Source organism: Artibeus jamaicensis, unplaced genomic scaffold (assembly GCF_021234435.1).
Source record: "Artibeus jamaicensis isolate MK-2021 breed Jamaican fruit bat unplaced genomic scaffold, CSHL_Jam_final contig_685, whole genome shotgun sequence".
NCBI lineage: Eukaryota > Metazoa > Chordata > Mammalia > Chiroptera > Phyllostomidae > Artibeus > Artibeus jamaicensis.
The window spans coordinates 36,027,433-36,054,911 of record NW_026521924.1 but is presented as its reverse complement, the minus strand read 5'-3'; the positions used below and the strand labels follow the sequence as shown (position 1 = coordinate 36,054,911).

The window sequence follows — 27,479 nt, the reverse complement described above, 5'->3', positions numbered from 1 at the left end:
TTGAGGGCAGCAGGTCACAGCAGGGACACGGGCTGCCCTGCAGCGGGGGGATGTTTATTGGAGCGTGCGTGGTGTCTCCAGGAGAGCGGAACACTTTGGGTGTGACAGTGGCCCCACCCTGCCCACCATGGCCAATGGGCCTGCAGAGCAAGCCCCGGGCCCTGAGTCCCCCGTGTGGGCAGGCGGCATGCACCGCAGGGCCCCGCCCAAGGCGCTGTCTTCACGTCGTGGCAGGTGTCCCGTGGGTCACGTGGGAGGAGACCGAGCGAAGGGCACATGTGTGGCTACCAGTCCTGGTTGTCCCAGCCCTCGTCCACCTGCGTGGCCCTGGGCGCCGCCCTCCCGGCGGGCTTGGCCGGGCCCTCCGCGCCGTCGCTGTTGTCGCTGCCCCTGTGGTTGGACGCGGAGCCCGCGCCCCACACATCCCAGCTGTCCGAGCTCCGCTTCTCAGCAGAGGCGTCCGCGCACGTCCAGCTGTCGCTGCTCGGGGACCTGTGGGCCTGGGCAGGGTCCGTGCTCCCGAAGGTTTCCCAGAAGCTCCGGTCGATGGTGCTGTTCTGGTAGCTCTGGCCCTCCGGGGGCCTTGGGAAGAGGGCGGCTCTGAGCGGCCGTTCCCTGAGCCCCCATCCCCGTGGGGCCCCACTGGGCCCGTCCCCCTCACACCACAGCGGGCCAAGAGTGGGCGTGTACAGCCCCTGCCCCAGCACCCACCCGGCAGACGTCTCCAAGGGGGCAGCGGAGAAAACCCAGGGCCGGCAGCCAGCACATCAGGAAGAAAGTGGTGGCCTTGGGCCCACGGCCAAGGGCAACGTGTCCCATCCCAGAGCGGGCTGACACCACACACCAGGGCCGGCCAGGAGCACCTGCCCATTAGACCCTCAGTGCCACCGGCAGGTCAGAGGAAAGGACAACAGACTGGGCTCCAGCAGGAAGGGCCGCGCTCGAGCGGAGCACGGAGGGTGAGCACCGGGACCGGGGACCGCGCCACGCAGAACCGGCTGCCCTCTGCACAAGGCCTCCTGCCCACCTCCCCACCTCCCCGCTGCTGCCCTGGCCTGCCTGACTTGACCTGCCCTTGGGGGTGGAGTGATACACCCCCAGCCCTGGGCAGCAGCAACCCCCTGGGTCAAGGGTTAGGGTTAGGCCTCTGCACCTCTGGGGGCTCCTGTGCTGGGACCCCCTGAGCCCCAGGACAACTGCCTCCGAGAGGCCTCATGGGAAGAGTGCAGGAAAGTGGCATGTCAGGACGGGGACCTGGCCCACCTGTCCGAGGGGTCCTCCCCTCTCCCAGAGAAGAAGGTGGTGACGTCTCGCCATCCCTTGCTGCCGACTCCCTGGACCTGGAAGGGGCGGGGATGGAGGTGAGCCAGGCTGGGACTCGGAGCATGCCTACAGCCTCTGCTCCCGGCCCCGCAGCAGAGCTTGAGATGCAGCGAAAGCCCTCCCCGCTGTCCCCGGTTCCCCCGGCCGGCCAGGTGGGAAGCAGGGCCACAGGCACACACACACCCACCCAGCAAGGAGGTGGACACGGGCGTCCCCGCAGGCCCGGCCAGCCGGCACTCACCAGGGACGGTCAGCGGCAGCAAGAAAGGACCAGAAGAAAAGCAACAGGTTAGAGGCTGTGCCACCCCGCTGAGCGTTCCCACATTCCTGCAGCTGCGGGCAAGGCACCAAGGGACCAGACTACCGGCCCTCGTTTTGCCTCCCAGTGCAGTGGCGCCTGGGCCCAATGTGCTCGGCCCTCGGCTCCGGGTGCCGGAATGCGGAGACGCTCAGCGGTGCCTGCACGTCGGCGGGCGCCCTACCTTGGACGCCAACTGAGAGACCCCGGTGGACACATCATCAAAGATCTTTCCCTCCTTCACCTGCGTAGGTCAGACAGTGTCGTTAAAGAGGGTGGAAGCACCACGCCCACTGCGGCAGCAGCCCGCAGCGCCAGAGCTGCCGGCCCAGGGCCGTGACCCCGCCTCCAGAAGGGGCGGGGCCCGCGCCACCGCCCTACGGGAGCACAGTGAGTCCTCCCCTGGTCTCGGCACCGACCATACCCTCCCGAGGACAGGATGCTTGGTGCCCAGCGTTGGGAGGCGGCGTGTTACCTTCTCCTGGGCAGGTTTGAAAACGTTCTCATTCAAGCTGTGGCCTAGTTCTGATGCCTGTGTGAAGGACAGATGCCATGAGAGGGACATCGGGGGGCTCCTGGCACAACACGCACCCCAGGATGAGGATTAGTTAGCACAGCGGCCGCCAGTTGTGCGGGCAGCCCATCTCACAGCAGCCCTGCCCCGAGCACCCTGGCTGCCCAAGGCCCGGCCCACTGCCTCCGCTCTGCGGTCGTGCGGAGGGTCCCCCCGGCCCAGCCGTCTCCTCCGGGGTCTCCCGAGAACCCTGTGTGCCCTGCCCAATGGGGACAGCCGTGTGCCGACGCGGGTCACATGCTCCCCCAGAGGTGCTGGGGTGCGTCTGCAGCAGCCCGGAGTGAGCCCCCTGCCCTGCAGCGGGCACTTGGGAGCTGGCGGCAGAGAAAGGGACAGAACGGGCTGACCGGAGGCCTGAGACCCGCTAGGGCGGGGTCCTCACTCCCCCAGCAGGACGTCTCTGGAGGGTCCCAGCGGCTGCAGGGGCTCCCAGACCATCACCCCTCTGCGTGCGGGTCACAGAGGCAAGTGCGGGTCCCCGAGCAGCGAGCACGGGCCGGACCGGAGCCCAGCGTCTGCGAGGGGTTCTGAGCATGCGCACACAGAAGCGCAGACAGGCGACGGCAAGGAGAACCCGGTCGGCTCCGAGCACCGCAGAGACCAGGCAGCATGCGGGGGCGGACGTGGGGCCTTACCGGCTCTGGCTGCTGCTTGGAACCCCAGAACTTTGCCCGGCAGCATGGGGGTTGGGCAGGGAGAGAGAGGAGAGAGCGAGGCGGTAGCAGAGCACAGCCGCCGGGGGGGGGGGGGGGGGCACCTGAGACGTGTCACTAGCACCCATCCAAGAGGGACCCCGGAGCGACCTTGAAGCAGCCTGTCCCACCGCAGAAGGTGACCTCGCTCCACTCCCACCGGCCACCGCCCAGACCCACCAGAGCCCCAGTGGGCAGGGGCAGCCCCGCTGCCTGTTCTGTCCTGACCTCCAACCCTGGGGTGACCAGGCAGCCCAGGGCCTGGTGCCGCGTGGGCCCCAGCGCCACAACTGGATTTTGAAGAACAAAGGGTCGAGGCTGGGAACCCCGCCTCCAGGAAAAGGTGGCACTGACCAGGGACAAGCCCAGCCCCGGCCCCCCTGAGCCTCGCTACCTCGGGTGGGAGCCCGCTCCTTCCTGACCAGGAGGCTCTGCAGTGGCCCCTCGGGCCCCCAGCACCCCAGCAGAAGGGGAACGGCTGCAGCCCCACAGGCCCAACTGGCAGGCACCTGATGTGCCGCGCACTGCCGTCGGCCTGGGAGACCGGTGCCCGGGGGGCCTGTCAGCACCCAGCGCATGTGGCACTGCCCCCGTCCCGAGTGCGGGGTCAGAGGAGGGCCACCAGGGCACCCAACCCCTGACCGGATGCTGGACGGGCTTCGCAGAGCACAGGGCAAGGGAGGCTGCTGTTACCTTCTGACTTGCCTGGGACCCCAGCTTCGAAGCCTGGAAGGAAAACAGGCCAATACTGTCCCAGGCCCACCCGCTGGTACCAGGAAGACTCCCGAGCTCGCCCTGTGGTGGCCCTCAGGGCCCGATGCCGGCCCCCAATGGAGGGAGGTTGGAGAGGGTGGGGTTCGCCTGGGCAACCCCTGGGGCCAACTGTCCTATCTGCTCTCTGGGGCGCAGGGCCCCATGGTGTGGGGGCGCCTCCCCAGTCCTGCCTTCAGCTGGCTTTCCCACGCCACTGCCCCCTGGTGGCCGGCGGGGCCCCGCACCCCAGGCAGCACTGGGGTGCGGGGGAGAAAGGGAAGCCGGGCCAGACCTGTTCCCGCTGGAAGGTGCTCAGACCCCGGCCACAGCCCACTCACGATGACCCTCCCTCCAGGCCGGCTGGGCTACTTACACCCTCCTTGGCGGCTGAGGCGAACCTGCTCGCTCCGGTGGCGAAGCTGCTCCAGCCCTGGAAGGACGCAGAGCCTGCATCGGGCTCCATGCCTGGAGGCTGCTGCCTGGCCCGCCCCACACCCCCCTCAGGAGGCCCGGCCGTCGCTGGTCCTGGCAGGAAGGACTCGGGAGAGCCCAACCTGGACCCCAGGGGGTGCCATCGGCCAGCAAAGCCCCCCCCACCAGCCCTTAGGGGCAGGAGTCCTGTGCCTACTCTGCACAGACTCCCGGCAGGTGGGCCACTGTGACCCGCCTGCTCTGAGTCCAGGACGCATGGGACCATCCGGGGACATGACTGTCCCATTTAGGGGACCATCCACCGCCTCCAGCTCCCACTGACATGCAGAGGCCTGTGCAGGCAGGGACACTCGTCTGCTCGGAGGACGACAAGCACTGGGTTCTGCAGACACGAACCCCACGCCCTGGGGCGGGCACCCCGTTCCAGAGCCGCTCCTGCACAGCAGGCCCCGGGGACCCCACAGCCACCCGGCGGGGGTGGTCCTAAGTGACCCTCGCTGAGCAGTCTACTGGCCTCTGGAGTCGGTGCACCGGGCGCGAGAGGGCAGGTGAGCAACCCACCTCACCCGAGTCAGGGCCGCACAGAAACGGCCAGGAAGGGGCAGCTCTGTTGTGCACGCGGCCCAGCCTCCCTCAGACACCCAGGTCCCCACTGGCTCCCTGCACTGGCCCCTCTAAGACCCCGCCCCTGTCCCTTAGGAGGGGCCTCCCCCAACCCTGGCAGGCCCTGAGGAGTCTGCCAGGGTCCCTGTCACAGCACAGCTTCCAGGAAGCTTTGCCACTCTGTTTTTTTTTTACAGGAAGAGAAACGTCAACCGGTTGCTTCAGGTGCCTACAATCGGGGACCCGGCCTGCAGCCCAGTCATGTGCCCTGACCGGGAACCGAACCAGGGACCCTTTGGTTTGCGGGCTGGCGCTCAGTCCACTGAGCCACACCAGCCAGGGTGGCATCGCCATTCTCCACCCCAGGAGGTTTCTTCAGAGCACGATGGTGTGTCTGGTTGCAGGCGGTGGAGGGCAGGTGGGGGTGCGTGGGGCTGGGGGTGGCGTCGCCAGAGGACACCAGAGCACGCAGCTCAGAGCCATCACCGCTGCCACCAAACCTCGTGGTCTCCGAGCTGGCTGACCCAGCAGGAGCCGGACCAGGCAACCCAAGTTCTCTGGAAAGGCAGCCACGCCGGGCCCTCACAGGATGCTGGTTCTTTGGAGGACACCCGTCTCGCTAACTTGAAATGGGCTTGTTGCCAAAGCAGGTAACTCGGTGACACCTTCTGGGATCTGAGTGAATGCTGCAGTGCGCAAAGGGGGGGCCAGCACAGGCCGCCCACGACGGGCCCCCGGGGGCTCACCGAGCACAGGGACGACATGGCGCTGTTCAGGAAGTCCTCGTCTTTCTTCGGAGGTGGCACTGTGTTCCCAAACCCCACGTAGCGGCTCTCCCGGGCCCTGGAGGGAACACAGCGGCCCCCACATGGGTCACGGAGGCCCCTGCGCTGCCCCAGCTAGGGGGCCCCACAGCCCGGCCACAGCGGGAACGTGTCTGAGGCGCAGGCTCCCTGCATCCCAGCCCCCGTTCACAGAGGCTGGCCCAGTGGTCCGCCCCGGGCCTCACCCCTGGTAGGAGCCGAGGTCCTCGTCCAGCCAGTCCTCAAAGGCTTTGTCCGAGGAGGCGGTGGAGCTCTGCGGCTGGCCAGAGGCCCTGAAACAGAGTCCTGCAATGGCCCAGCCACCAGGGGACAGCAGATGCCCGCCCCGGGGGAACTGCAGGACCACCAGGTCCCATGGGGCTGGGGGGCCCAAGCTGGACCCTGCTCCACATGAAGGGGTCCCAGGAGCACGAGCATCAGGGGGACTGTGTGGCCTGATGGCAGGGCCCCCTGGACCTAACTCAAGGGGCAGTAGGTGGGGAGACCTGGGCATCCCAGGGTTTTGGGGCACCTCCCGAACCGGCCACCCAAACTCCAGCCTCCACTGTGAGACGCAGCGACAGTTCGGGGTCAGCTTGCCCCCAGCGGCCTGTGCTCCCGCGCGGCAGGATGCGCACGTCCCGAGCCCACGCCGACAGGGTCTGCCCTGAGCTGGCGCCCGAGGGGTGGGCAGATGCAGGTTTTCTTCCAGGCCTACCCACGCTGGCTGGCAGTTAAAGCCCATGGCGCCTTGGTGACCCTGAGAGCTGCTTTTCCCACTGCCTTTGGGACCCACCGAGCCACGGCTTGGGTCAGGGCTGGCCAGGAATGGTGGCCAGAGGGGTGCTACCGGTGGGCGGCGGATGGCAGCGTCCGGGACTGCGGCGGAGTCCAGTCCTGCGCAGGTGATGCCTCCAAGGACCACTCTCTCCCTTCGGCCAGCGTGGCCACCTGGTAAGGGGACACAGACCTGTCAGAGTGGCTGTGGTTGGCGTTGGCTCCAGGGAATTCACGGGCCGTGGCAGGGTCTCTGCCGTGGGGGGCACCGAGCCCAGGCCTCCCTGCAGCGCTGCAGGCGGGTTCTCAGTCAGGGCTGCAACCCCAAGTGTGGGTGCACCACCTCGGTGCCCGGGTGGGCACCGCCGTCCTCAGGAGCATTTTAGCCAAGATGGCCGGAGGTGGGAAGGCCCAGCCTCCACCCCTGCTGACTACAAGCCTCCTGCTTCTGGTGGGGACGGGGACCGGACGGGGCCTCACCTTGTCCCGGAAGAGGGCGGCTGCTTTGCTGCTGTACTTGTCCTGCAGGGACCAGCAGGGGTCGTAGTCCTCTTGCGACTCCAGGAACTGCCGGAACTTGGCGTTGCCACCAGCGCGCATCTTCTCCAGCTCCGCGTCCTTCCACTTGTCCATGGTGACCGAGCGCACGAAGCTGGGGGCAGAGGAGCGACCACGTCCTCCAGTGCGGGGACCCCAACCAAGCGCCCCCTGGGCTGGAGAGCAGACACGTGCTCTTTCAGGGACAGAGGTGCTGAGGCCCTGGGGGCACATGGGCCCTGGTCCCTGGACCAGGGCCGGGACTCGGGGACGCAGGCGCTGACCTGAGGTGCACGCCGAGCCCACGGTGCTTGCCCGAGCACTCCAGGCAGATCCAGATGCCGTAGGTCACACTCGCCCACTGGGGGTTGAACGCACCGCACTCAAAGCACACCTGCGGAGACGGCCTCGTGCAACTAACCCAGGCGGCTTCAGGCAGGGCCCAGGGCCCCCAGACCCCCAGCTGGTGGCCCAGGATGAGCAGAAGGGAGGTGGGGTGGGAGAGCAACAGGGGCTGGGAGGGGGGCTCAGGGCTGTCACACGCTCCCCAGAGGGGCAGGAGCTCTGGCCCGGGCGTCAGAGCAAGGCAAGCACTCACGTTGTTCTCATCCTGCACCCTGACTTCCTTGAGAACTTTCCGGGTCCTTGGGCTTGCCATGACGCTGCAAAGGAGAGAAACAAACCTTTAAAACTCACAAATAGGTCACCTGATGCCACAGACCACAGCTTCGGAGCAGCTCCGCTCGGATGCTCAGCAGCAACAGGGCTCGGAGCGCCTCTTCCCGCAGAAATCCGCTGCCCCTCACGAGCACCAGGAGCAGCCTGGGTGCCTGGCCAAGGCGATGCAGCCCACGGTGGCCTTTCCTGCGAGGAGCCCGCTAAAGGGCGACACTCGGAGACAGGAACTCTGCACCCTCTCCCTACCTGCCCCGTGTGGTGCTGAGAGGCTCCTGGCCTGGGAGTGGGGGCACAGTGGTGGCCCTAACTGACGTGTGAGGGGCTGGCTCACAGGAGGGCCCATCAGAAGGTCCTCCATGGGGCCATCAGGAGGAACACTGGTGACACGGCACAGCCACAGTGGGGCCTGTCACAGTGCAGACTGGCCCCCGTGCCGCACAAGGACACCGCTGGGGGCCAGCGGGCATGCAGCCCGGCCCAAACGCCCTTCATTTCTTTGCAGGTCTCCTGGCTTCGGCCCACCGACTCTGTGACCAGAGAGTCAGAATGACGAGACCCAGGCTGGACTCAGGAGTGGGCACCAAGCACAGTGTTGGCCGTAAACACCCCCCAGGGCTCCTGGGCCCACACCCAGGAGTCAGACCCAGTTGCCCGCCCACCTCTGCTGCCGCCAGACCCCACCTAGCATGTGGCCTCTGCAGACCCTTCTCGGCTGTGAGCAGAATCTGGGAGGTGCCCCTCTGACTCACATGGCCACACAAGCCCTGTGCACAGGACACAAGAACCGTCAGTGTGATGCCACAGGCCCCACGGGCTAGAGGGGCCCCCAGGCCTCCACCAAGTGGCTGCTCAGACTAGCGCTCCTGCCAACCGTGGCGCTGCAGCTTCACGCTGAGACGCAGGTGAGAATGAGACCAGAAAACTCTCTGCCTGATTCTGACTTTAACCTTAAGTCCCTCCCCAGGCGGAGCCCTGACCCTCACACACCAGCCCTCCTAGGCCTGGGAGGCCCTGACGCTAATGGTCCCTGGTGCCCACTTCCGAGCCAGGTGAAGCAGGACACAGGCTGTTTCCTGCAACTGAGAGAAACACACCAGAGTTCACCTGCTGCCCCCCCCCTGCCCTGGACTTCTCTGCGCTGCGCAGGGCGGTCCCTGGAGACTGCCCGGTCTCCAGGGTGGACACGCGGATGCGCGGTCCTGCCTGGGACCAGCCCCTGGCCCAGCCCTTTTAGGTGGCTGCCTCACGACAGCGTAGAGGACAGATGCTGGCAAACACACAGGTGGAGAGATACTCTGGTGGGTTTGGACTGACAAAGCACTTTGCAGACCCTGGTCTCACTGAGGCCACAGGAGAACCCACGTGGGCTGGTGAGCGGGGCTGACACATACACCTAGCACGCAGATCCCCACAGAGCTTTGCCCCCCCCACCTCGTTCTGGCTGATAGGACGGTGGGCAACAGGAGCCAGTGCTGCGGGGAGGTGGCTCTGCGTTCTCACTGCGTCAGATGGCGTGGAGGGAGTGTCTGCATGGCCACAGAGTGGAAAAACACGGAGGGTGAACGGCTTGGCGGTGTAAGAGGAACCCCCTCCGCGACCAGCTCTGGCTGTGGGTTCCCTGCGTTCCCTGAGATGCTGTTTTACACAGATGCCTCCACCATTCACACCTTAACTACAAATTATCCTGAAAGACGATCCCAGAACTCCTGTTCTAACGCTGGGACCCAAGACGGTCCGCCGGAGGAGCTCTGGCTGCAACTGGGCGTCCCCTGTGGGCCCAGGGAGGACGCGGCCTTCATGCAGCCACCTGCCAGACTGCAGCACGTGTAGCACCACCTGGTGCTCGAGGTTGTGACACGGAGGGCAGGCAGAAGGCACTGGCCACAGCTCCGTCCAAGAACAGTGCTCAGCGTCCTCACAGGTTACTTCTGAATGGGGGAGGGTCCGTCAGGACGCCAACACCAGCCAGTGGCACCACCGTAAACAAACAGCGCACAGGACCATAGGGCCTGCGTGAACGGGCACAAATGCTTCTTCCAGTCGGAGGTCTGCAAGAAGGTTGTCTAACGAGCCAAGCTAGGAGCACCGTTTTTCCACGTCAATCCATGTAAACGGGAAAGAAAATGGAAGGCCCTCTCCCTGTTCCCCCTCCCCGCCCCCGGACGATCATCCACCGCTCAGGCAAGGAGAAGGGCAGGAAATGGGCCGAAGCTGCCCTTTCAAACCAGCCTGCCCCCGCCCCCGACACCTGCGGGGCGGCTGAAGACCCTTCAGGCTCTGCCGACCCGGACCTTGTGTGCAGGTCAGACCCTGGGTCCGAAGGGGGCAGGGTCCTGGCCGACTGGGCGCAGAGCGGCGACAACCACAGCGGCGGTGACCGCGGAGGCGCGGGCGTAGGGGCAGCTTCAGAGACAAGGGTAGGGGTCTGGGGTCCGGGAGAGGGTGTCCGCGGACCGGGCCCCGTGGGCGGGCGCTTGGGCTCCGGCCGTGCGCTTACCGGGCAGGCTCGATCCTTGGCACCGGGATCGGGCGGTGTCTGCAGGGTCCCGGCCCGGGTCCGGCAGCCTAGCAAGCAGCACGGAGGACTCTCGCCGGCCGCCTACCCCGCCGCCACCAGCTTCCGGCAACGTTGCGTCTCGCAAGGCATCACGGGAAGCTGGGAGCTGCTGGCAGGGGCGGGACTTCTGCCTCGGCCCTTTGGACCGGAAGCGCCACTCAGCCACAGTCGCCTTGGGGACGCGTCCCGGCGCGGTGCGGGTGCCCCGGCCCGGGGAGAAGCGCTCGGGAGCGGGAGGCCCGCGCTGACGGCCCAGGGGCCGTACTCACAGTCCTCTTTGCACCGCTCCGCCACGTCCCCGTTGGCCCTGCGGACCCCAGCGGGCCCGCGCGGCTCGCGGACCGCCCGCCGTCCCTAAGGCGGACAGGGAAGGGCGTCCGCGTTCACCGCCAGGATCTGAACGAGAAACTGATGGCCTGCTCGAACGAGGGTGATTCGAGGGCCGTCTATGTACAGGGGGGCTAAGTAGGAAGGTGTGGTGGGTTTGGGGAAACCACTGTCATACTGAGGTTCCAAGGAAAGGGGCGGCGGAGAGGTTCCCCCGCCCTAGAAGGGGAGTCTTTAGGGCCGCTGTCACTGTGGTTGAGGGCATCGCCAGTCCGAGGTGAGGAGCAGAGAAGCTCGCGATATAAATACCTGGCCTGTCTGGACTCTCGCCCTGTGGTCTGATTTTGCTTCCCGTTGGCTGAGCCCATTGCTGCAGCTGGAGACAGACAGACAAACAGACTCGGACGGTTGGAGATGGCTGCCAGGCGGTGTGAATTGTAGAAGCCCAAACGTGACCATGTGACTGTGAAAAGGTAACTGTTCACAGTAACGACCTCTGGGGGGCGTAGCTGCAAGTGATACTTGGTATCGTTTTTTGTTGTGCTTTTCTGTGTGTTCCACGTGCTTTCGTTGTATCTTTTGGAATGATCAAGCGTGGACATTCCCTGAGATCTTACTTACACTGAATAAGGTGTGCAGTTCAGCGCGTTTCGACAAAGGCACGCCCCACAGCAGCCTCCACCAGGGGCAGCACTGTTCTCACTTATGTCCTCAGGCCTTAGTTTTGTCTGGTCCCGAACGTCACATAAATAGAATCATGCAGCCCTGGCTGGTGTAGCACAGTGGATTGAGCGCGGGCCTGTGAACCACAGGACCGCCATTCGATTCCCAGTCAGGGCACATGCCTGGGTTGCAGACCGGTTCCCTGCAGGCCAGTTCCCAGCAGGAGACCCACAAAGGGCAACCATACATTGATGTTTCTGTCCCTCTCTCCTTCCCCCATTCTCCTCTAAAGATAAATAAATAAAATCTTAAAAAAAAAAAAGAATCATGCAGCACTTTTTTTTAATTCTTAAAAAAGATTTTATTTATTTATTTTTTGGGGGGGTGCCAGGGTCCAGCCTCGGCAGGGTTCAGGGTCCCTGAAGGATGGATGGCATGGGTGAATGAAGAGTCAGACACCCGACTGGATGCCAGAGAACAGCCAGCCTCTGTGGGACTGACTGAACTCGTAGAGTTTGATTTAGGCTTTATTTTTCTAGATTGTTTTTTTAATTAATTTATTTTTTATTGATTATGCCATTACAGTTGTTCTATTCCCCCCCTTCATTCCCCTCTACCCTACCTCCCCATCCCCATTAACCCCCCTTTAGTTTATGACCACGTGTCTCAAGTTCTTTAGATTCTATATTTCCCATACTATTCTTGCCCTCCCCCTATCTATTTTCTATCTACTGTCTATGCTACTTATTTTCTGTACCTTCTCCCCCCTTCTCTTCCTCCCACTCCCCTGTTGCTAACCCTCCTTGAGATCTTCATTTCTATGTTTCTACTCCTGATCTAGCTGTCCTTTTAGTTTGCTTTTGTTTTAGGTGTGGTTCTTAATATCTGTGAGTTTGCTGTCCTTTTACTGTTCATGTTTTTTTATCTTCTTTTTCTTAGATAAGTCCCTTTAACGTTTCATATAATAAGGACTTGGTGATGATGAACTCCTTGAATTTGATCTTATCTGAGAAGCACTTTATTTGTCCTTCCATTCTAAATGAAAGTTTTGCTGGATAGAGCAATCTTGGTTGTAGGTCTTTGGATTTCATGACTTGGAATACCTCTTTCCAGCCCCTTCTTGCCTGTAAGGTCTCTTTTGAGAAATCCGCTGACAGTCTGATGGGAACTCCTTTGTAGGTGACTGTCCCCTTATCTCTTGCTGCTTCTAGGATTCTCTCCTTCATTTGAATCTTGGCTAATGTAATGATGATGTGCCTTGGTGTGTTCCTTCTTGGGTCCAACTTCTTTGGGACTCTCTGAGCTTCCTGGATTTCCTGGAAGTCTATTTCCTTTGCCAGATTGGGGAAATTCTCCTTTATTATTTGTTCAAATAAGTTTTCCACTGGTGGCTGTTCCTTTCCCCCTTCTGGTACCCCTATAATTCGGATGTTGGAGCGTTTAAAGATGTCCTGGAGGTTCCTAAGACTCTCCTCATTTTTTTGAATTCTGGCTTCTTGACTCTTTTCTGTTTGGACATTATTTGCTTTCTTCTCCACTCCATTGATTTGAGTCCCAGTTTCCTTTTCATCGCTATTTGTTTCCTGTGCAATTCCATTCATTTCAATTAGTTTCGCCTTCATATGTTTGTCTAATTTGTGGCTATAATCAACCAGTTGTGTGAGGATCCTGATGACCAGTGTTTTAAACTGTGCGTCTGAGAGTTTTGCTATTTCTTCATCGCTTAGATTTATAGGCTCTGGGGCTTTGAGATCTTCTTGAGCCATTTTTGGTCTGTTCGTGCTCTTTAAGTGTGAGGAGTGGAGCCTTGGACTCCCAGGTCGCTGGGTTATGACGCTGTATGTGGGGGCGGGGTCAGAGCGGGGAAATGGTGGCGCCCTCCGCTGCAGCTTGCCGTGGGGACCCGCTGGCTCCCGTCCAATCGCCCACTCCCTCGCTTGTCTATCCTCACACAAATGCGCGACCACAGTCAACCCGCAGCCCTGCTCTCTCGCTGTTTCCCCGCGGTCGCTCGCTCGGTCGCTTCCTCGGTCTCTCACTAGGTCCAACCCTGCACCTGGATTCTGCGCGCCTGAGTCCGTCTGACCGAGTTTTCCTGTGCAACCCCGCTCCTCCAGCTGCTGGTTTCGCCCCTTACCGGTCAGGCTGAAGAATTTGTTGTTATCAGACTTCCGAAAAGTTCAATTTTCTGTGTTCTGGGTGTGTTTTCTGTTGCGAATATTTAGTTGTCTCTAAACTTGGTTGTGTGAGAAGGCTCGGCGTCTCCACCTATGCCTCCATCTTGGCGGAAGTCGTCCTAGAGATTGTTGTATAACATTAAAGGAACAGGTACATGGCACGATCAGTTAAACAGAAAAAACAAATACAGAGGTAACCAGGAAAAGTACAAGAATTTCCATAGTTTCAGTTATGTTAAACAGAAGTTGTTTTGACCAGGAGAACCATTAATCAGACAATTTGGAATAGCTGTATGGACAGAGTTTGAATGTCTTATTGTTTATTAAAGGTCTTAGAATTTGACTTGGGACAAAAAGGTACGCTAGACCGAGCAGAGATTAGGAAATTCATCATAAGCCTTTGTGATGTCTAACTTAGCTATTTTTCTGTCCAAAATGTTTCTGTATGTACTATGGACTCTAACTCCTTGGTAACTGTATCTACGTGCTTAGTTTGTAGTATCTAACAAGCTTCTCCTGTTTCTTTGCCAGAAATAATATATATTCCTGTTCAAGGTAAAGGAGGGGCTGTTACTCCAACAACTTTTAGACATTCAGGGGCTATTTCATTAGAGGGAACTTTGTTCTCTGGTCAAGAAATTATTTTGTACAACTTCATTGGAATTATGCTAATCAATGAACCTGAAATGCAGGTGTCTAACAATCCTACCACCTTTTGATCACCAAAACAAACATGTAAGGAGAGATAGACAGGAAATCCATCTGCAGTTACCTCTGCCTTGCAGATGCATCTCAACCGTCCTGACCTTGTCAAGGGATGGTTGCTGGCCAGCTCCCGATGGGGGAGGGAGAAAGAAAGAGACGAAGAGAAACATCAGTGTGTGGTTGCCTCTCGTGGCCCCCACTGGAGACCTGACCTGAAGCAAAGGCTTGTACCCTGACCAGGAATTGAACTGACGACCCTTTGGTTCTCAGCCCACACTCAATTGAGCCACACCAGCCAGGGCTCACACAGCAGGTGCTTAAAAACCCATAATGTGTTTTAAGGTCCATCCACATGGCTGTGTGTGTATCTCTTCTAGGTGTTGCCTATAAACGGAATCGTGTAAGATGTGACCTTTTGGGGGTGACTTTCACTGAGCGTCGTGTGTCTGAGCTGCTCTATGTTGTCCTGAGAGTCAGCTTTCCCGCCACTCCTTTCTATGCTGAATAGCCTTCCGTTGGACCAATGTGCCACACTGTCCATGCACAGGTGGATGCTGGAATCGTTCTGAGTTGTGATAATGCCGAATAAAGCTGAGGTTCACACACTGGTCTCTTTGTGGGCACAGGTTTTATTTCTCTTGCCGAGTGACTTAGGAGTAAAATCGCTGGGTGCTGGGAGCAGAAAGGGGCAGTTTTCCAACACGGCTGCACTGTGTATACTCCCCCAGCAGCCTGAGAGTTCCAGTTGCTCCACATCTTTGTCAGCACTTGGTGTTGTCAGTCTCCATTGCAGCCCTTCTGGTGGGTACAAAGTGGTGTCTCATTGCAGTTTAATTTGCTTTTCCCTGCATCGCTGGTGGAGCAGGGCTGGGTGCTTGTCTTAACTAGCATTTCCAGCCTGTCCTGTGCCTAACTGGGCACGAGCAACCCCTACCCCCAAGCAGGGCTGCCTGTAGGAGGAGTCCTGTGGTAAGAAGCCAGTGGCGTTCACAGAAGTGGCGAGGTCTGCGGTGATGTGGACTAGACACTGGTGAGGTCTACACAGGCAGTAGCGTGAGGCTGTAGGTTTCAGATCCTGCGGTTGGGCCTGTGTAGGCTCCATGGGTTCAGAGAGTGATAGGCAGGTGCTGGATCAGTCACTGTGGGCTTCCTGGAGGAGGCAGGCCAGGAGGGGTGAGCTACTAAAGAGAAAGGGAGGAAAAGGGAAGGCACCTCTGGAGAGAGGTCTGGGGCCACGTTCACCCCAGAGCCAGGCTCAAGTCCCCACAGCTGAAGGGGTGGCCTTTCCCAGGACAGGGCAAACCTGTCGCCTCATAGCCTCTGCCTCTTCCATGATTCCAGGATCATACAGTGACAATGACAGAGTTGTGGGGAAGATGAGACGCTTGCGATGAAGGCACTGTGGGCGCTGAAGCACAGAGTGGCCCAGGGCGCCCATCGGCGGCGGCCCGAGCACCTTCCTTCCCCGTCTGAAACATGCAGGTGACTCACGTGCCTCTCAGAGGCCAGCCCCCGTCAGTTTTCCCACAGTGCTGCGCCCATCTCTGTGGTCCCTCCTGGGACTCTCACAGTCCTCGATGTGGGTCAAGGGGAAGGGAGTTCGAGGGCAGCGACACAAATGCCTCAGAATCAATGGCTGCACCGAGCAGAGCTCGGGGCTCAGGCATGCGGTGGGGAGCAGGAAAGGCCCCACACACCAGGCAGCAGCTCAGGGCTGTGGCGTCGCCGTGGGGCCTGGGGAACATCTCTGGTTTGTCCCGGACTTGGTTTCCCCAACCGGGAAGGGAGGTCTCCAATCCCCCTTCCAGGCCAGGGGCCCACACTCCGAGCAGCTGCCAGCAGCCAGGCCCCGAGCCTGACAAAGACGCATTGTTTAAACTGAGCAGCAGGCCTGCTTGCTGGGATGAGCCCCTGTCCAGGAGAAGACAGCCGTCTGAGGCCACAGCCGTCCCCAGAGCAGGAGAGCATTGGAGCCGCGCCTCTGATCGGGAAACACGCAGGTCACGGACAGCCTGGCCACGGGACAAGATGTCAGTGGGCCCCCAGCCTCGTCAGCCAGGTCAGGGTTGTATCCCAGTGTCCGTGACCGGCCCCTGTTGCAGCCCAGGGTTCCGTGGTCCCCACTGCCATCTTGCGTCCCCACGGCTCTGCTGGACGTCCGTGTTCCCTGGCGTAGAGCTCTGGAAGGGGGTGTACTGGGTCGTTTCAGGTCAATGCAATCCAGTCACTCTCCCTCGCTCGGTACCCAGTGCCCTCATCCACAGAGCTGTGCCTTCGGCCTCTCACTGGCCGGCATCACCGAGCTCTTTGCCAGAATCGCACGTGTTGTCCTCACTGGCCTAGTTTTCATTTCTTTAATGGTGGAGGCAGGCAAGCACCGGTGTGCAGGACAGCCTGCGCCGCTCCTGAGGACCAGCTTCTACTGACCACCCTCCACCACCAGGCCCACCCCGAAACAGCTCCATCCTCACCTGGAGACAAGAGCATGGGGCTGGTTCGGGTCTGCATGGCCGGGCGCTCGTTCCTGGCCCGGGGCTGCTGGCTGCTGGGACTGGGCCCCCCGGACCCCCAGCTGCTGCCTCTGCCTGGTGCTCCGGAAGAACCGGGACCAGGACAGAAGGCAGTAGAAGGAATGTTGGGGCATGGGGTGTTGCTAATTTGAGAGGCTGCGTGTCCCACCAAAGTGCCACTGTCCCTGAAACTCTCTGCCTTCATCTGTCCCTGACACAGCCAGGGCTCGCCCAGGACCGGCAGCTGTGCTGAACGGCACTTGTCCCACTGGCTAAGGAGTCTCGGCTGAGAACCGTTGAGACTGGCCAGCTTCTCAGATTGCCACCCCAAGGGCTCCGATCCTGGGGCTGTGACTGGAAGGACCTTCAGCCCTGGACCGGCAGGGCCAAGAGCAACAGCCCATGGCTGACGGGAAGCGCTTGCCTGTGTCCCTTCCCTGGTGCTGACCTTCCTGCCCCCCGGCCATGTGTCCCTCTGTTCAGGACCCCTCCCCTCTAGGGCCTGACCAGAACCATCTCCTGCCTCCCAGCACAAGGACAGGCCTGACCACTGCTCACCCCCACCTGGGCTTCCCGATAACCCAGCCCACCAGCCAAGCCTCCCCACCCAACCCAGTCTGCCTCCCTCTGGCCATCTGCCCCACACACAGGGAGTGTAGTAGACGCTCTGCCTGGTTTTAGGAATTGTGTCTCTACCCCTTGTGGCTAAGGGACCTCTGGAATGCCAGCCACAGGAGACAAAGCTTGTCTCTGGTAGCAGACGCTGCCTCAGTTCCTCTCCCTGCCCCCAGAGCTTGGTCGGAAGTCAATGACAGGTAAGACCCCTCACAGCAGGGGGGGGGCAGCTACCTAAGCCAGACTAGATCACTTGGGAGGCCTTCATGGAAGGACTCGGGGGGCTGCAACAGAGAGCAATGGACTCTCACCCCCCAGCTTTGTCAAAGCCCGAGTTCCCACGTTCTCTGGGAGAAGTGCTTCCTGGCTCTAATCCCCTTAAGCCTGAATACCTGATGGGGGGAGGTGCAGCTCCTTGCCTTGCTAGAGCGTGTCCTGGGGAAAAATCTGGCATCACAAAGACTTGCTGATAAACCTGTGAAATCTGCTCTGCTAAGAGTGCTTTCATTCATATGATAAGGACCCAAGAGGAAAGGAATATGTCTCCCAAAGTTTCTGCAACTCTCTTCCTGACAGACACTCAGACCGAAGCCCTCAGATCTCTTTGTAATGTGATCTACTGTTTGATCCTTGCCGCCCTGTATTCCTGTGTATTACAACCCAATAAAAGGCTATGGAGAAAGGCTCTCTGGCCTTTTTCTCCTCGGAGAAACTGGCCGCTGCTGGCCTTTGTCTCCCCTGAGAAACTGGCCACAGCCCACCTTCCACCCCAAACAGATCCAGCAAGTCTCGGCCGTATTTACTCACTTGCCCATGTCCATGGCACGGGGGGGGGGGGGACCTGGAGGAGAGGTTGCCCCCACAAAGGAGCTTGGACCCACCTCCACACCTTGATCCAGCTGAGTCTGCCCCACACACAGGGCCCCAGCCCCCAGGCTGCCTGCAAACCCAGGTCTCCCCACTGTCCAGTCACACTCAGAGCAGACCTGGAAGGCAGACCCCCTGCATTCCCTGGGCCAGTGGGCGTCCCCCTCCCACTCCTGAGCCCTCACACCCAGGAGGGGGACCTCTGAGCCCTTGACTCAGGTCCAGGACACCAAGGGGTGGGGAAGCCTGGGGCCCGCTACGACGGAGGGTGATGGGGAGAGCGGGTCACACCGAGGCTGGGGAGAAGTGGGGAGGAGGGCTCCTGGCGCAGGGGGGGCGCTGATTATCCTGGGGTCGGGCTTGAAGCAGCCTCGGGGCTGTCGTGGGGTCGCTGCACAGCCCATCTGCGCTCCAGCTACCAGAGAAGACGCCCATCGCCCCTTTAAGGAGGGGTCCCGCTCCTCCTCCCCAGCTGGTGCCAAGTCCTGGGAGGCTACGAGTCCGAGGCGGGTGAGAGAGACTAGGCACAGCTGTTACTCCAGGGGGCAGAGCTGGGTGGGACCCGGCCGTAGGGTGGGGCGGGGCCGGAGACAGGCCAGCGGCGGGGAGGGGCGGGTGGGAAGCGCTTAGAGTCTGAATGGGGGTCGGGGTCGTCCCAGGGTGCGGCCAAAGACTGCGGGAGGCCCGGTATAGCAGGCGGGGGTTGGGAGGGCAGAAACTTTGGGGACTCAGGCGGGGCAGGGGCAGGGCCCAGAGTGGCGGGCCGGAGGCAGGGCCGGGGACCCGCCGGCCAAGGTATTGGGCTGCCCGCGCCCTAGCTCGGAGTGTGGACGGTGGAGACTGCGCCCACGGGCCGCGCCGGCACCACGGGCTGTTGTTCTGGCCGCTGCTCGCTCATCTTCCTCTGCACTTTCCAGCTGGTGAGTGGCGACCCCTCCTCCGGCCCCACGACCCCTGCGCACTGGGGGATCTTGGCGCGGTCACCGCCCCCAGCCCCGCTGCTGCTGTGTCTGTGCCGGGCTGTAGGGCTCCAGTCTAGGGATGGCTCGGACCCGCGGGCTTCTGCGGCCGAGGTTCTCTGCTGCCAGGGGGTGGTGGGGGGCATGGGAAGCCAGCGCCCTGTGCGCTAACCCTCCGGCCCCTTCGTCCCACCCGGTGCGCCCAGCTGTGTGCGCGCGCGGGGGACGGCCACAGGATCCCAGCGCGGACAGGTGCGGGGGTGCAGAGGGAAGGGGCGGGTGCAGAACAAAAGCCTTTGGGCGGGGGGCGCCTGACTGCTCTCGCGGGAGCCCCGGGCTGGGGACTGGGGACTCAATGCGTCCGGTGCACGGTACGCTCGGGGTGGACGGCGGGAGGCAGCGCTGCGCGTGCGGTCCAAGCGTGTCCGAAGGCGTGTGTGGCTCTGAGGAGGTGCCCAGGTGAGCAAGTGTTCCCTTCCCGAAGCCAGTGCCAGGCCCCAGTGAGAGGCCGAGTTCCGTTTCCGAAGCCTGACCGCCCATCGGGTGGGGGGCGCTTGTGAGTTTGGGAGCTGGTCCCGGCCCAACCCGGGCGCCTCCGGAGGTGGAGGCACCGGCCCCGCGCTGCTCCGGGAGGGGGCGCTGGGCGGCCGCGGAGCGGACAGGGCGTTGAAGACGGTGCCTAGGGCTCCACTTGGATGTCGTTTGTGTCCTCGGTCAGCCGAGTGTCCAGTCTGCCCTTACAGATCCGGGTACCAGGTCGGGCCGCTCCCAGAGCTCGGGGTGGGGACGGATAACAGGTCAGGGCCACCTGGCTGGGGAGCAGCTGTGGGTGGGGCTCCGATCTCAGAAAGGGCATGCCGCCTCCCTGAGGCCACCTGGCGAGTGCTCTTGCTTCCAGGGACTAGAAGGTCCTGCACCCCGAGCTGTGCAGGGCTGGCGTCTGGGCCTTTGCCTGGGGCCGGGCGAGCTGGCTGAGCCCGCACGGAGCTGGGAGGCACCGCCCAGCCCGTGCGTCCTGCCTGGAGGAGGCTGCCTGCCTGCGGGGCACTCAGAGCTCTGGGACTTGGAAGGAGTGGAGTGAGGGGACCATGTGGGCCGCCCGCAGGACTGGAGCGCACGAGGCTGGGAGAGAGCCCGGCCTTGGAAAGGCTTGGAAGCCCAGGACTGCCCCGCCAGCAGCAGAGCTCGGGCCAGCCTCCGGGACGGGCATGGTGCCACTCTGTGCCTTTCGGTGGGAAGCTCCCTGGGAGGGTGGGGCAGGAACCCCTCTGGAAGGCCCAGGGGTGGGGGCAGGAAGCAGGGGTGGGCAGGAAGGATGGGGTGACGGGTGGAGGGCAGCCCAGAGTCCGGGCACTGCCCAGACAGCAGGACGCAGAGGGGCTTTGGGCAGCTGTGACTTGTTTGCTTTCTCAGGTTGAGTGTGGTGTGTGGGATGGGCTCGGGCTGAGCTGGTGGGGCTGAGCTGCTCGGGCAGGAGAAACAGAGGCCCTGAGGGGTGGGCGTGACCTCGGGCTTGGAGGGGTTGGGTCAGGCTGTGCTGCCTGTTTAACTCCCGAAGTGGGCAGTGGGCACAGGGGTGTCTCTGCAGGCCCTTGGGAATTTGGGTGACGCTCAGGAGAGGAGTACCTTGGCTTGAGGGCTCCAGGGTCTCCCTGGACTGGGGGCCCCCGGCTGACTCCTAGTCTCAGCCAGGTGGGCCCAAGGGCCAGAGCCAGGCCCCCACGAGGCCGGCCTTCGAACGCAGCATGGGGCTGTGAGGAGCCTTTTGTCCTGGGCTGGTGGAGGGGGTGGCGGAGGTGGAGCCTGAGGTCTGGTCACTGTGTGTGGGGTGGGGGTCAGTGGGGGAAGCCAGGTGGGCAGTCCTGTGGCTTTTCTTTTCTGGTTTTGACAAGCGTGAGAGTTTCCCGGTTACCCGGCTACGGGACAAAGGCCCGGAGAGTCTGCCTTCCCCGGGCCTTCTCTCTAGAGAATGGAGTGAACTCTGCTGCTCTGAGCCAGCGGAGCGGTGGGGCCATTTCCCAGGCTGTGCCCCCCCGCGGTGACGAGAGGGCAGCGAGGCCCAGCGAGGGGCCAGGACAGTGGGCGGTGCTCACCTCGTCCCCGCTCGCACTGTGGCCAAGCCTTCCTCCGGCGTCTGGGCTTAGAAACGAAAGACAAAAAAAGATGCCCCCCCCCCCACTGGCCTCTGCTGTGCTGGCCACCCTGCCAGGTTTCGGGGTCTTTTCTGGGAGAGACCCTGGGGCTGTCCCCCAGCATCGGAGAGCCATCAGCAGGGATGTGCACGACTCGGATCCAGTCCAGGCCACGAGCCCACTGTGTACTGGGCACTGGGCTCAAGGGGTGAAGGTGGAGCAGGATTCAGACAGCTGGGCGCGACCAAGGCCCATCCCCGGCCCTGGCTCTGGCCCTGGTCATCTCTGGAGACTGGGCTTCACTCGGGCCTCTCGGGAGGGGACCAGCCACTGCCTCCTGGCTGCAGTCGCCCAGACACAGGGCACTTGTCCGGAGCCCCCGTGGCAGGCCTGTGGCGGGCCAGGCTGTGACCTGAGGGAGAGGGGCTCGGGGCAGAGGGGTGTGCACGTCTGGGGCGCACGTCCCCTGGAGTTTTCTCATGCTCCACGTGCGGCCCTGCTTTGGCCCCCTGTACTCAGCTGGCTCCTAGGGCCGACCCCAGCCCCCACAAAGGACATGCTTGGAATATCCCCCTGGAAATAGCCACCACCCCTGCCTCAGGGCCGCCCGGAGGGACCAGACTGTGCCCAGGACACGCCCACAGTTGCCATTTCTGGGGCTGGTCAGGGTCCCCTGTGGGTCTAGGACACGGGCCGGAGCAGTGGGTCAGGGCTGGGATGGCGAGGGGCCAGGAGCTCTGGCCGGGTTTGGGTGTCCTTGGCCCCGTGACCCCAGGGAGATCCATGAAAGTTCGCCCTGCTGGGCTCCGTCCCCAGTCCTGGTGCCCCTTGCAGAGCCACCCCCCTTTCTCCCCCTCCCAGATCCTGGCCCACACGCCAGATGCCCTGCAGAGTCAGGACGGGCCTCTGTCACCCCCCAGGGCCAAGGGCGGCCTGGATGCGCAGGGGCAGCAGCAGAGTTCTGACATGCAGCGGCAGCCGTGCAGGGGCACCGTCCCTCCTCTGCCGCTGTCCTCCCAGGACCTGGCCGTCCCTCCAAGCCCCGCTGGATGCCAAGGACTCAGCCGCACTTCCTCCCAGTGTCTCCTCAACACCAGCGTGTGTGTCGTCCTGGCCTGTGGGCACGACGAACGAGTGAATGAACGAACGAGTGAATGAAGGAACGAGTGCTCTGTGGAGCCACCACCAAGCCCCGAGCCCGTCAGCCGCCCTGCCTGTAAAACACGTCCCCGTCAGCTGTGCCTCCCGGGCTGGTGGCTGTGGAGTTGGCGGGGCCAGAATGGCCTCCACATGGAGAAGCAGCCTTGCCCGACTCCCTGAACCCCCTGCCCCGCTCACCGTCCCCAAAGCACAAGAACCCAGGAACTGCAGTGTGGCTGTGGAGACCCCCGGCTCTCAGACTCCAGGTCCTTCCCCCCAAACCCTGTGAGTCAGAGCAGCCCTGGGTGGCGCTCCCATTCCCCAGGTGCAGAAACTAAGGATGGGGTGGGGGACCTTTCAAAAGAGAGGGATCACCCAGGGGAGCGTTTTCAAGCTGGGGGCTCATGGAGGAAGCTCCGTTGGAAGAGCCGGGCGCTTCCAGCGCAGGAGCCGGGCGATTCGGCAGGAAGGCTGGTGGGGCCACCCTGCCCCAGGTCACCACCCTGGCGCGGCAGGTGTTCGACTTCCTGGGCTACCAGTGGGCGCCCGTCCTGGCCACCTTTGTCCACATCATCATGGTCCTCCTGGGGCTCTTTGGCGCCATCCAGTACCGGCTTCGCTACCTCACAGTGGTGAGTCTGCTGTGGTCTGGTCCCCCCCACCAAGGGCCTGGCCCGATGACCCACACAGGGGCCGTCCAGTGGCCTATTGTCCTGGAAGCTACCAGAACACCTGGAAAGGCCAGGGCTTGCACCTGCTCTGTCTTCCCGGGCCTCCAGGCTCATACCTCCCCGTGGCCTGCCATTCTGACCCAGCCGCCGAGGCACAGAGCGGGGACCGCACCCGAGTGCCCCATCCCAGGCCCCTGCACCTGCCCTCCTGCCCTAAACCAGCTCCGCCCTGGTCAGCGCAGCCTTTCCAAGTGCAGGTCGAGACCACGGGGCTGCAGGCCCGAGGGTGCGGCAACCCTTTCTAGCGGAGGGCTCAGGGGCAGGGGTTCTGGGCCTCTGGGTTGATGGCGCCAGCCCGGCCTGCCCCCTGCAGGCAGCTGTCCAGAGCTGTCCTTCAGAGGGGAGGCTTGGGGGTGCTTTGCAGTTCAGGCCGCTCGTGCCCTTGGCTGTCATCAGTCCACCTTGGATGCACATGTTGGGCCAGGACACGGAGCGAGGGAGGGGCCGGCACAGCTGGCTCCTCCCAGTGGGCCCCTCCCCAGGGGAGCAGGCACCCTGTCACCACAGGAAGGCTCTGTGGCAGGGACCTGGGGGCAGAGTCCCTGGCCCCAAAGAGGCTTCAAGGGCTCTCCTCCAAGGGCAAAAGCACAGTGGGCCCCTCCCCTTGAAGGGCTAGGTTCCCCCCCCCCCCCCCTGAGTCCGAGTCCATTCATCTATCCCCTCTCCCCGTTCTCCCTAGTACGCTGCGTGGGTGGCCGTCTGGGTCACCTGGAATATTTTCATCACCTGCTTCTACCTGGAGGTGGGGGGCCTCTCCAAGGTGAGTCGTCGGAGACATGTGCAAACAGAGAGGGCACTGCGGGAGCCAGTCATCTGCCCGCCCCCACACAGAGGTGGGTGAGGGCTGCCCTGGGCTGTCCCCGGCCCCTGGTTCAGGCCTGGCCCCCAGCAGTGACTCAGGGAAGGTCTGAGGAAAGACCAATGGTCCGACGGGTGGAGGAGGGGCTGTGGGCATTGGACTGCTGGCCTCCAGCTGGGGAAAGATGCACCAGGGAAGGCTTCCTGGAGGAGGGGGCCTCAGCACCGGGAAAGCTCCTAAAAGGAGAGCCAGGGCTGGGGGTCAGGAGTGGAGAAAGTAGCCCTGGCAGAGGCGTGCAGGTCGGAGCACCACCTCAGGTGGCCTGGCCTGGGCTGGACAGAGCTCTGTCTGCCCTCCTGGGTCCTCTGGGTTGCCCTGCCCCCTCACACCCTGAGGAAGCCCATTGGTCCCTACCGTGGGGTGGGGTGGGGCCGCATTTGGGCCCCTAGGAGCACCCTTGGCGAACAGACCCTGTCTGAGCAGCTACTTTGGGCACTTGGCATGCAGCACTTGACCGCATCCTTGCAGGAAGCTCTGAGACAAGGTGTGTGAGCCAGGAGCAGGGTGGGGTTTGAGTCCAGGTGCCGGGCGGGGAGTGGCTGGGATGGTTCCGGTGCCTGTGTGTGGCCCATGGCCAGAGTCCAGGGCGGAGGCTGGTGGTGCCACTGGTGCTGACCTGGCCCCACCCCCTCGTCCCTTGGACAGTGAGCTCCTGACCTTCAACCTCTCCAGGCTTGGGGCCCCCTGGCGGCCAGGCCCTGGAGCACGGCTACATGGAGGCCCTGCATGGCGCCCAGTGGTGAGTGTGAGGTGGGGACTCGTCAGCTGGGGAACACACACAGGGGACCTCGCCCCAGGTCTCCCCTTCGGAGGGCCAAGCAGTGCTCTGCCAGGGCAGGAGGCCCTTCCTTGTCCCCACCCCTGCCTGAGAGGTTAAGGACTCACCCCGCTATCCTCACCTGTACGGCCCGAGCCATGGGACCCTCAGTGTCCTGCTCTGCAAAATGGGCTCAGGACCAGCTATGCCCCCAGGGGCAGTAAGAGGAGGGAACAAGGGGGCGGAACCTGAAGGTTCTGATGCTACTGTGGGGCTGGCACGTGGGGCCTCCTGCGGCCTGTCCCCTCCCAGCCCTGGAGGCAGTGGGGGCCGGGCGGGGACCACTTCCTGGCCCCTGGGCCCGGGGGCCTGGAGAGGGAGCTAGAGGCCCAGCTCCCCCTGCTGGCCGCCCTCCTCTCCGGTGGTGCTGCAGGTGGTGAGTGCAAATGCAGGTCACACCCTGGCCAGTGAGGCTCAGTGCGCTGGGCGTCGGTCGTCCCACAGAGCGGAAGGTCACCGGGCAGGGCACGCACAAGAGGCAACCGATGGATGTTTCTCTCTCTTTCATCCTCCCTTCCCCCCTCTCTAAAACTAAATAAATAAAACCCTTAAAAAATGCAGGCCTTTCTGTGAAATTTGAATTTCAGAGAAACAACAGGCAAGTGTGAGTGTAAGTGTGCCCCAGTCTGCGTGTGGGATATGCTCACACTGAAAACAAAAAGCAAACAAACCAGAACCACCCCCCCTGTTCAGTCTGTACCTGAAACTGAGATCTGACGGGGGGGCACTGTGCACCTTACCTGCGACCACAGCCTAGAGAAGTGACGTCCGTCCTGTAAGGGGCAGGGTTGGCAGGTGGGCCCACAGAGCTCAGGGGTGCACTGTGGCCTCACCCACACGGCCTGCCCTTGCTGTTTACTTTGGGGGGTCCAGGAGAAGCAGACCCTTGGCTGGCTCACTGCCGTCCTGCCAGGAAGGAATTCGAACCAGCCAGAGGGGCCGGAGCGCCCCCTGAAGGCTCCGGGGCTGCAAGTCCTATGGGCTGGCATCGGAACAGCTTTGGGGAGGGGCTGTGGCAGGTGCTGTGCCAGCAGGGGAAAAAGGCTTCCCTGTAGGTCACATTGAAACACACCGGGACGGGAGCCAGCCCCATGGCTTGGACCTGAGCGGAGGAAGAAGAGCAGGGAAGCGGGACGCGTTTTCAGCACCACGGCCAGCTGCCGACCCTGCTCCTTCCCCGCGGGAGGCCGCCCCCAGGCACACGCAGGCACACGCAGTGGGCTCCATCTACGCCTGCTACGTGGTCAGTGTTCTCACTGAGGAGGAAGACAGCTGTGAGTGGGTGGCTTCGGGGGAAGGAGAGGACCGCAGAGGGCTGGCGTCCTGCCTGCCTCTCTGGAGTGGGCCCCACGCCCAGTGGAGGGGGGGTCCCTGCCTGAGCAAGGAGGTGGATGATCCAGCCACCTGAGAGGAGGTGAGGGGAAGTCCCAGGCTGTGAGCGCCAGGGGTCAGCTCACCCCATCACCCCGAGACCTGCAGGTTCAGGGGCTCCTGTGCCCCACACAACCCCACCGCCGCTGCAGGTGGGGCTGAGCCCTCAGACCCAGAGGGGGACGGGCCGCTCTACCTTCTGGCAGCTGAGAACAGCATCCCACTGGCCGGGCATCTCCCAGGCCCTCAGGACTGGCCTGGACCCTTTGAGCAGCGACTCCCCTGTGCCCCCACATGATCCTCTTCCCCTTCCCTCTGATTTGCAGCATCGACACTCAGCCCCCTCACAGCCCCCAATGGTCCAGGCTCTGCCATGCTCTCATGGGACAGCCCTGCAGAGAAGGGCAAAGCCGGCGTGGGCGGTGGAGGCTGGCTACCCCAGGGGGCCCGGGCTTCTGCGGGCAGGCCCTTTCCTGGGGTCGAGGTCAGAACTCAGAGCCTCTGCCCCCAGAGTCAGATGGTCAGTCTGCCTGTCCACCCCACCAGCTCCCAGTAGCTCTCTCTCTGCGAGAGCACCCTGCTGGGCCCAGGCTGCTGCCAGCAGGGGAAAAAGGCTTCCCTGTAGGTCACATTGAAACACACTGGGACGGGAGCCAGCCCCATGGCTTGGAACTGGGCTGGTTTTGCCCAGAAAGCCCCTGCCACCCACTCGATGGCATGGTGGTGGGTCCCCCACCCCCAGGGTCCGAGGCCCTGGGGCCCCCAGACCACATTCTGGGCTGCGCAGCCCGTGCCCACGCAGATGTTTTGCCCCTGGAGTCCCGTGCTCCGCCTGCAGGCGACCCCCCAACCCCCCCCCACTGCCTCCCTGCCGTCCCTGCCGTGGCGTCCACAGCAGGGCCTGTCCTCCGTCCCACCTCTTTCCCACCGTCTGGGCTTCGCTTTATTTGGGTCTCAATTTCTTTCAGTCGATTTCATCGGTGGACTCCACCCGTGTCCTCTCCACCGTGTTGCCGAAAAGCCCTCCAGCCTCTCGTTCGAGCAAGCGCACTGGCACGTGTGAGCAGCGCAGCCTGCCCCTGCCGCGTCGGCCCTGCAGGTCAGCACAGCCAGCATCCACCTGTCCGCCCGCCCCCCACTGTTCTGAGGCCGGCTGTGTGCTTCTCCGGGCCGGGGGTGGCGGTGGGAGGATCTGGGCCTGGTCCCCCACCCCCTTGGTCCATGCCCCGCAGGGTCTGTGGGAGCTTGGGGCTCAGCTGGTTTTGTGCCCAGGGCCAGGGCACCGAGGGGCCCCTAGCCAGGTGGGCCGTGCGCACTCAGCAGGGAGTCTGGGGTGTTGGTTTTCTGCCTTTGGAGGAACAGGCTTCTTCCCTGGTGAAGGGCAGGGTTTCCAGGGTGCCCGGGCCTCCGCTGCCCCTCTCGGAAGTGGCCTTTGCCACCAGCCCTGCCCCATGAGTCATCCTGAAATCGGGGGTCAGAATTGGTGGCTGGTGGTCCCCTGCTCGGTCAAGCTGCCCTTTCTGTGCCCCACCCATTCCCTCAGAGACGAGCCTGCCCCTCAGGGCCACACCTGCGGCCA

The 27,479-nt window shown here is 62.8% G+C and overlaps 2 protein-coding genes and 1 long non-coding RNA gene across 7 annotated transcripts; 2 read left to right on the top strand and 1 right to left on the bottom strand.

Moving 5' to 3' along the window:
- Window positions 1–10,108, bottom strand: ARFGAP1 (ADP ribosylation factor GTPase activating protein 1). Of its 5 annotated transcripts, XM_053671330.1 has the most exons (14): window positions 9,968–10,058; window positions 7,391–7,454; window positions 7,077–7,186; window positions 6,736–6,907; window positions 6,329–6,429; window positions 5,685–5,771; window positions 5,422–5,518; window positions 4,014–4,070; window positions 3,581–3,613; window positions 2,831–2,860; window positions 2,097–2,153; window positions 1,806–1,865; window positions 1,264–1,340; window positions 1–582 (listed from the first exon to the last, which is right to left on the bottom strand). In XM_053671330.1, exons 2-14 carry the CDS (start codon window positions 7,448–7,450, stop codon window positions 285–287), a joined length of 1,239 nt encoding a protein of 412 aa, XP_053527305.1. In that variant the 5' UTR covers window positions 7,451–7,454; window positions 9,968–10,058; the 3' UTR covers window positions 1–284. The 5 variants fall into 5 exon arrangements, with proteins under 5 accessions (XP_053527305.1, XP_053527301.1, XP_053527304.1 ...); XM_053671326.1 differs by lacking the exon at window positions 2,831–2,860; XM_053671329.1 differs by lacking the exons at window positions 2,831–2,860; window positions 7,077–7,186 and having other exon boundaries at window positions 9,968–10,108.
- An 86-nt stretch (window positions 10,109–10,194) lies between these two features.
- LOC128628283 (uncharacterized) lies at window positions 10,195–17,221 on the top strand. Its single transcript, XR_008392613.1, has 4 exons — window positions 10,195–10,827; window positions 15,241–15,381; window positions 15,786–15,958; window positions 16,630–17,221. It is a non-coding gene; the product is annotated as an uncharacterized LOC128628283 (long non-coding RNA).
- A 1,307-nt stretch (window positions 17,222–18,528) lies between these two features.
- NKAIN4 (sodium/potassium transporting ATPase interacting 4) lies at window positions 18,529–26,963 on the top strand. Its single transcript, XM_053671200.1, has 8 exons — window positions 18,529–18,534; window positions 18,710–18,811; window positions 22,617–22,754; window positions 23,533–23,612; window positions 24,352–24,451; window positions 24,782–24,905; window positions 25,585–25,803; window positions 26,869–26,963. The coding sequence occupies exons 1-8, from the start codon at window positions 18,529–18,531 to the stop codon at window positions 26,961–26,963; spliced, it is 864 nt and encodes a 287-aa protein (XP_053527175.1).
- Window positions 26,964–27,479: the final 516 nt, after the last annotated feature.

Excerpts from the sequence above, each read along its gene's own strand:
- ARFGAP1 (XM_053671330.1), bottom strand. The coding sequence starts at position 7,450 with ATGGCAAGCCCAAGGACCCGGAAAGTTCTCAAGGAAGTCAGGGTGCAG. Across the intron at positions 6,908-7,076 it reads GGGCTCGGCGTGCACCTCAG|CTTCGTGCGCTCGGTCACCA; the intron begins GTCAGCGCCTGC and ends CTCTGCCCCCAG. Across the intron at positions 4,071-5,421 it reads CCATGTCGTCCCTGTGCTCG|GGCTGGAGCAGCTTCGCCAC; the intron begins GTGAGCCCCCGG and ends GCGTCCTTCCAG.
- NKAIN4 (XM_053671200.1), top strand. Across the intron at positions 24,452-24,781 it reads GCCCTGCATGGCGCCCAGTG|CCCTGGAGGCAGTGGGGGCC; the intron begins GTGAGTGTGAGG and ends GTCCCCTCCCAG. Across the intron at positions 25,804-26,868 it reads CACTGAGGAGGAAGACAGCT|TCGATTTCATCGGTGGACTC; the intron begins GTGAGTGGGTGG and ends AATTTCTTTCAG.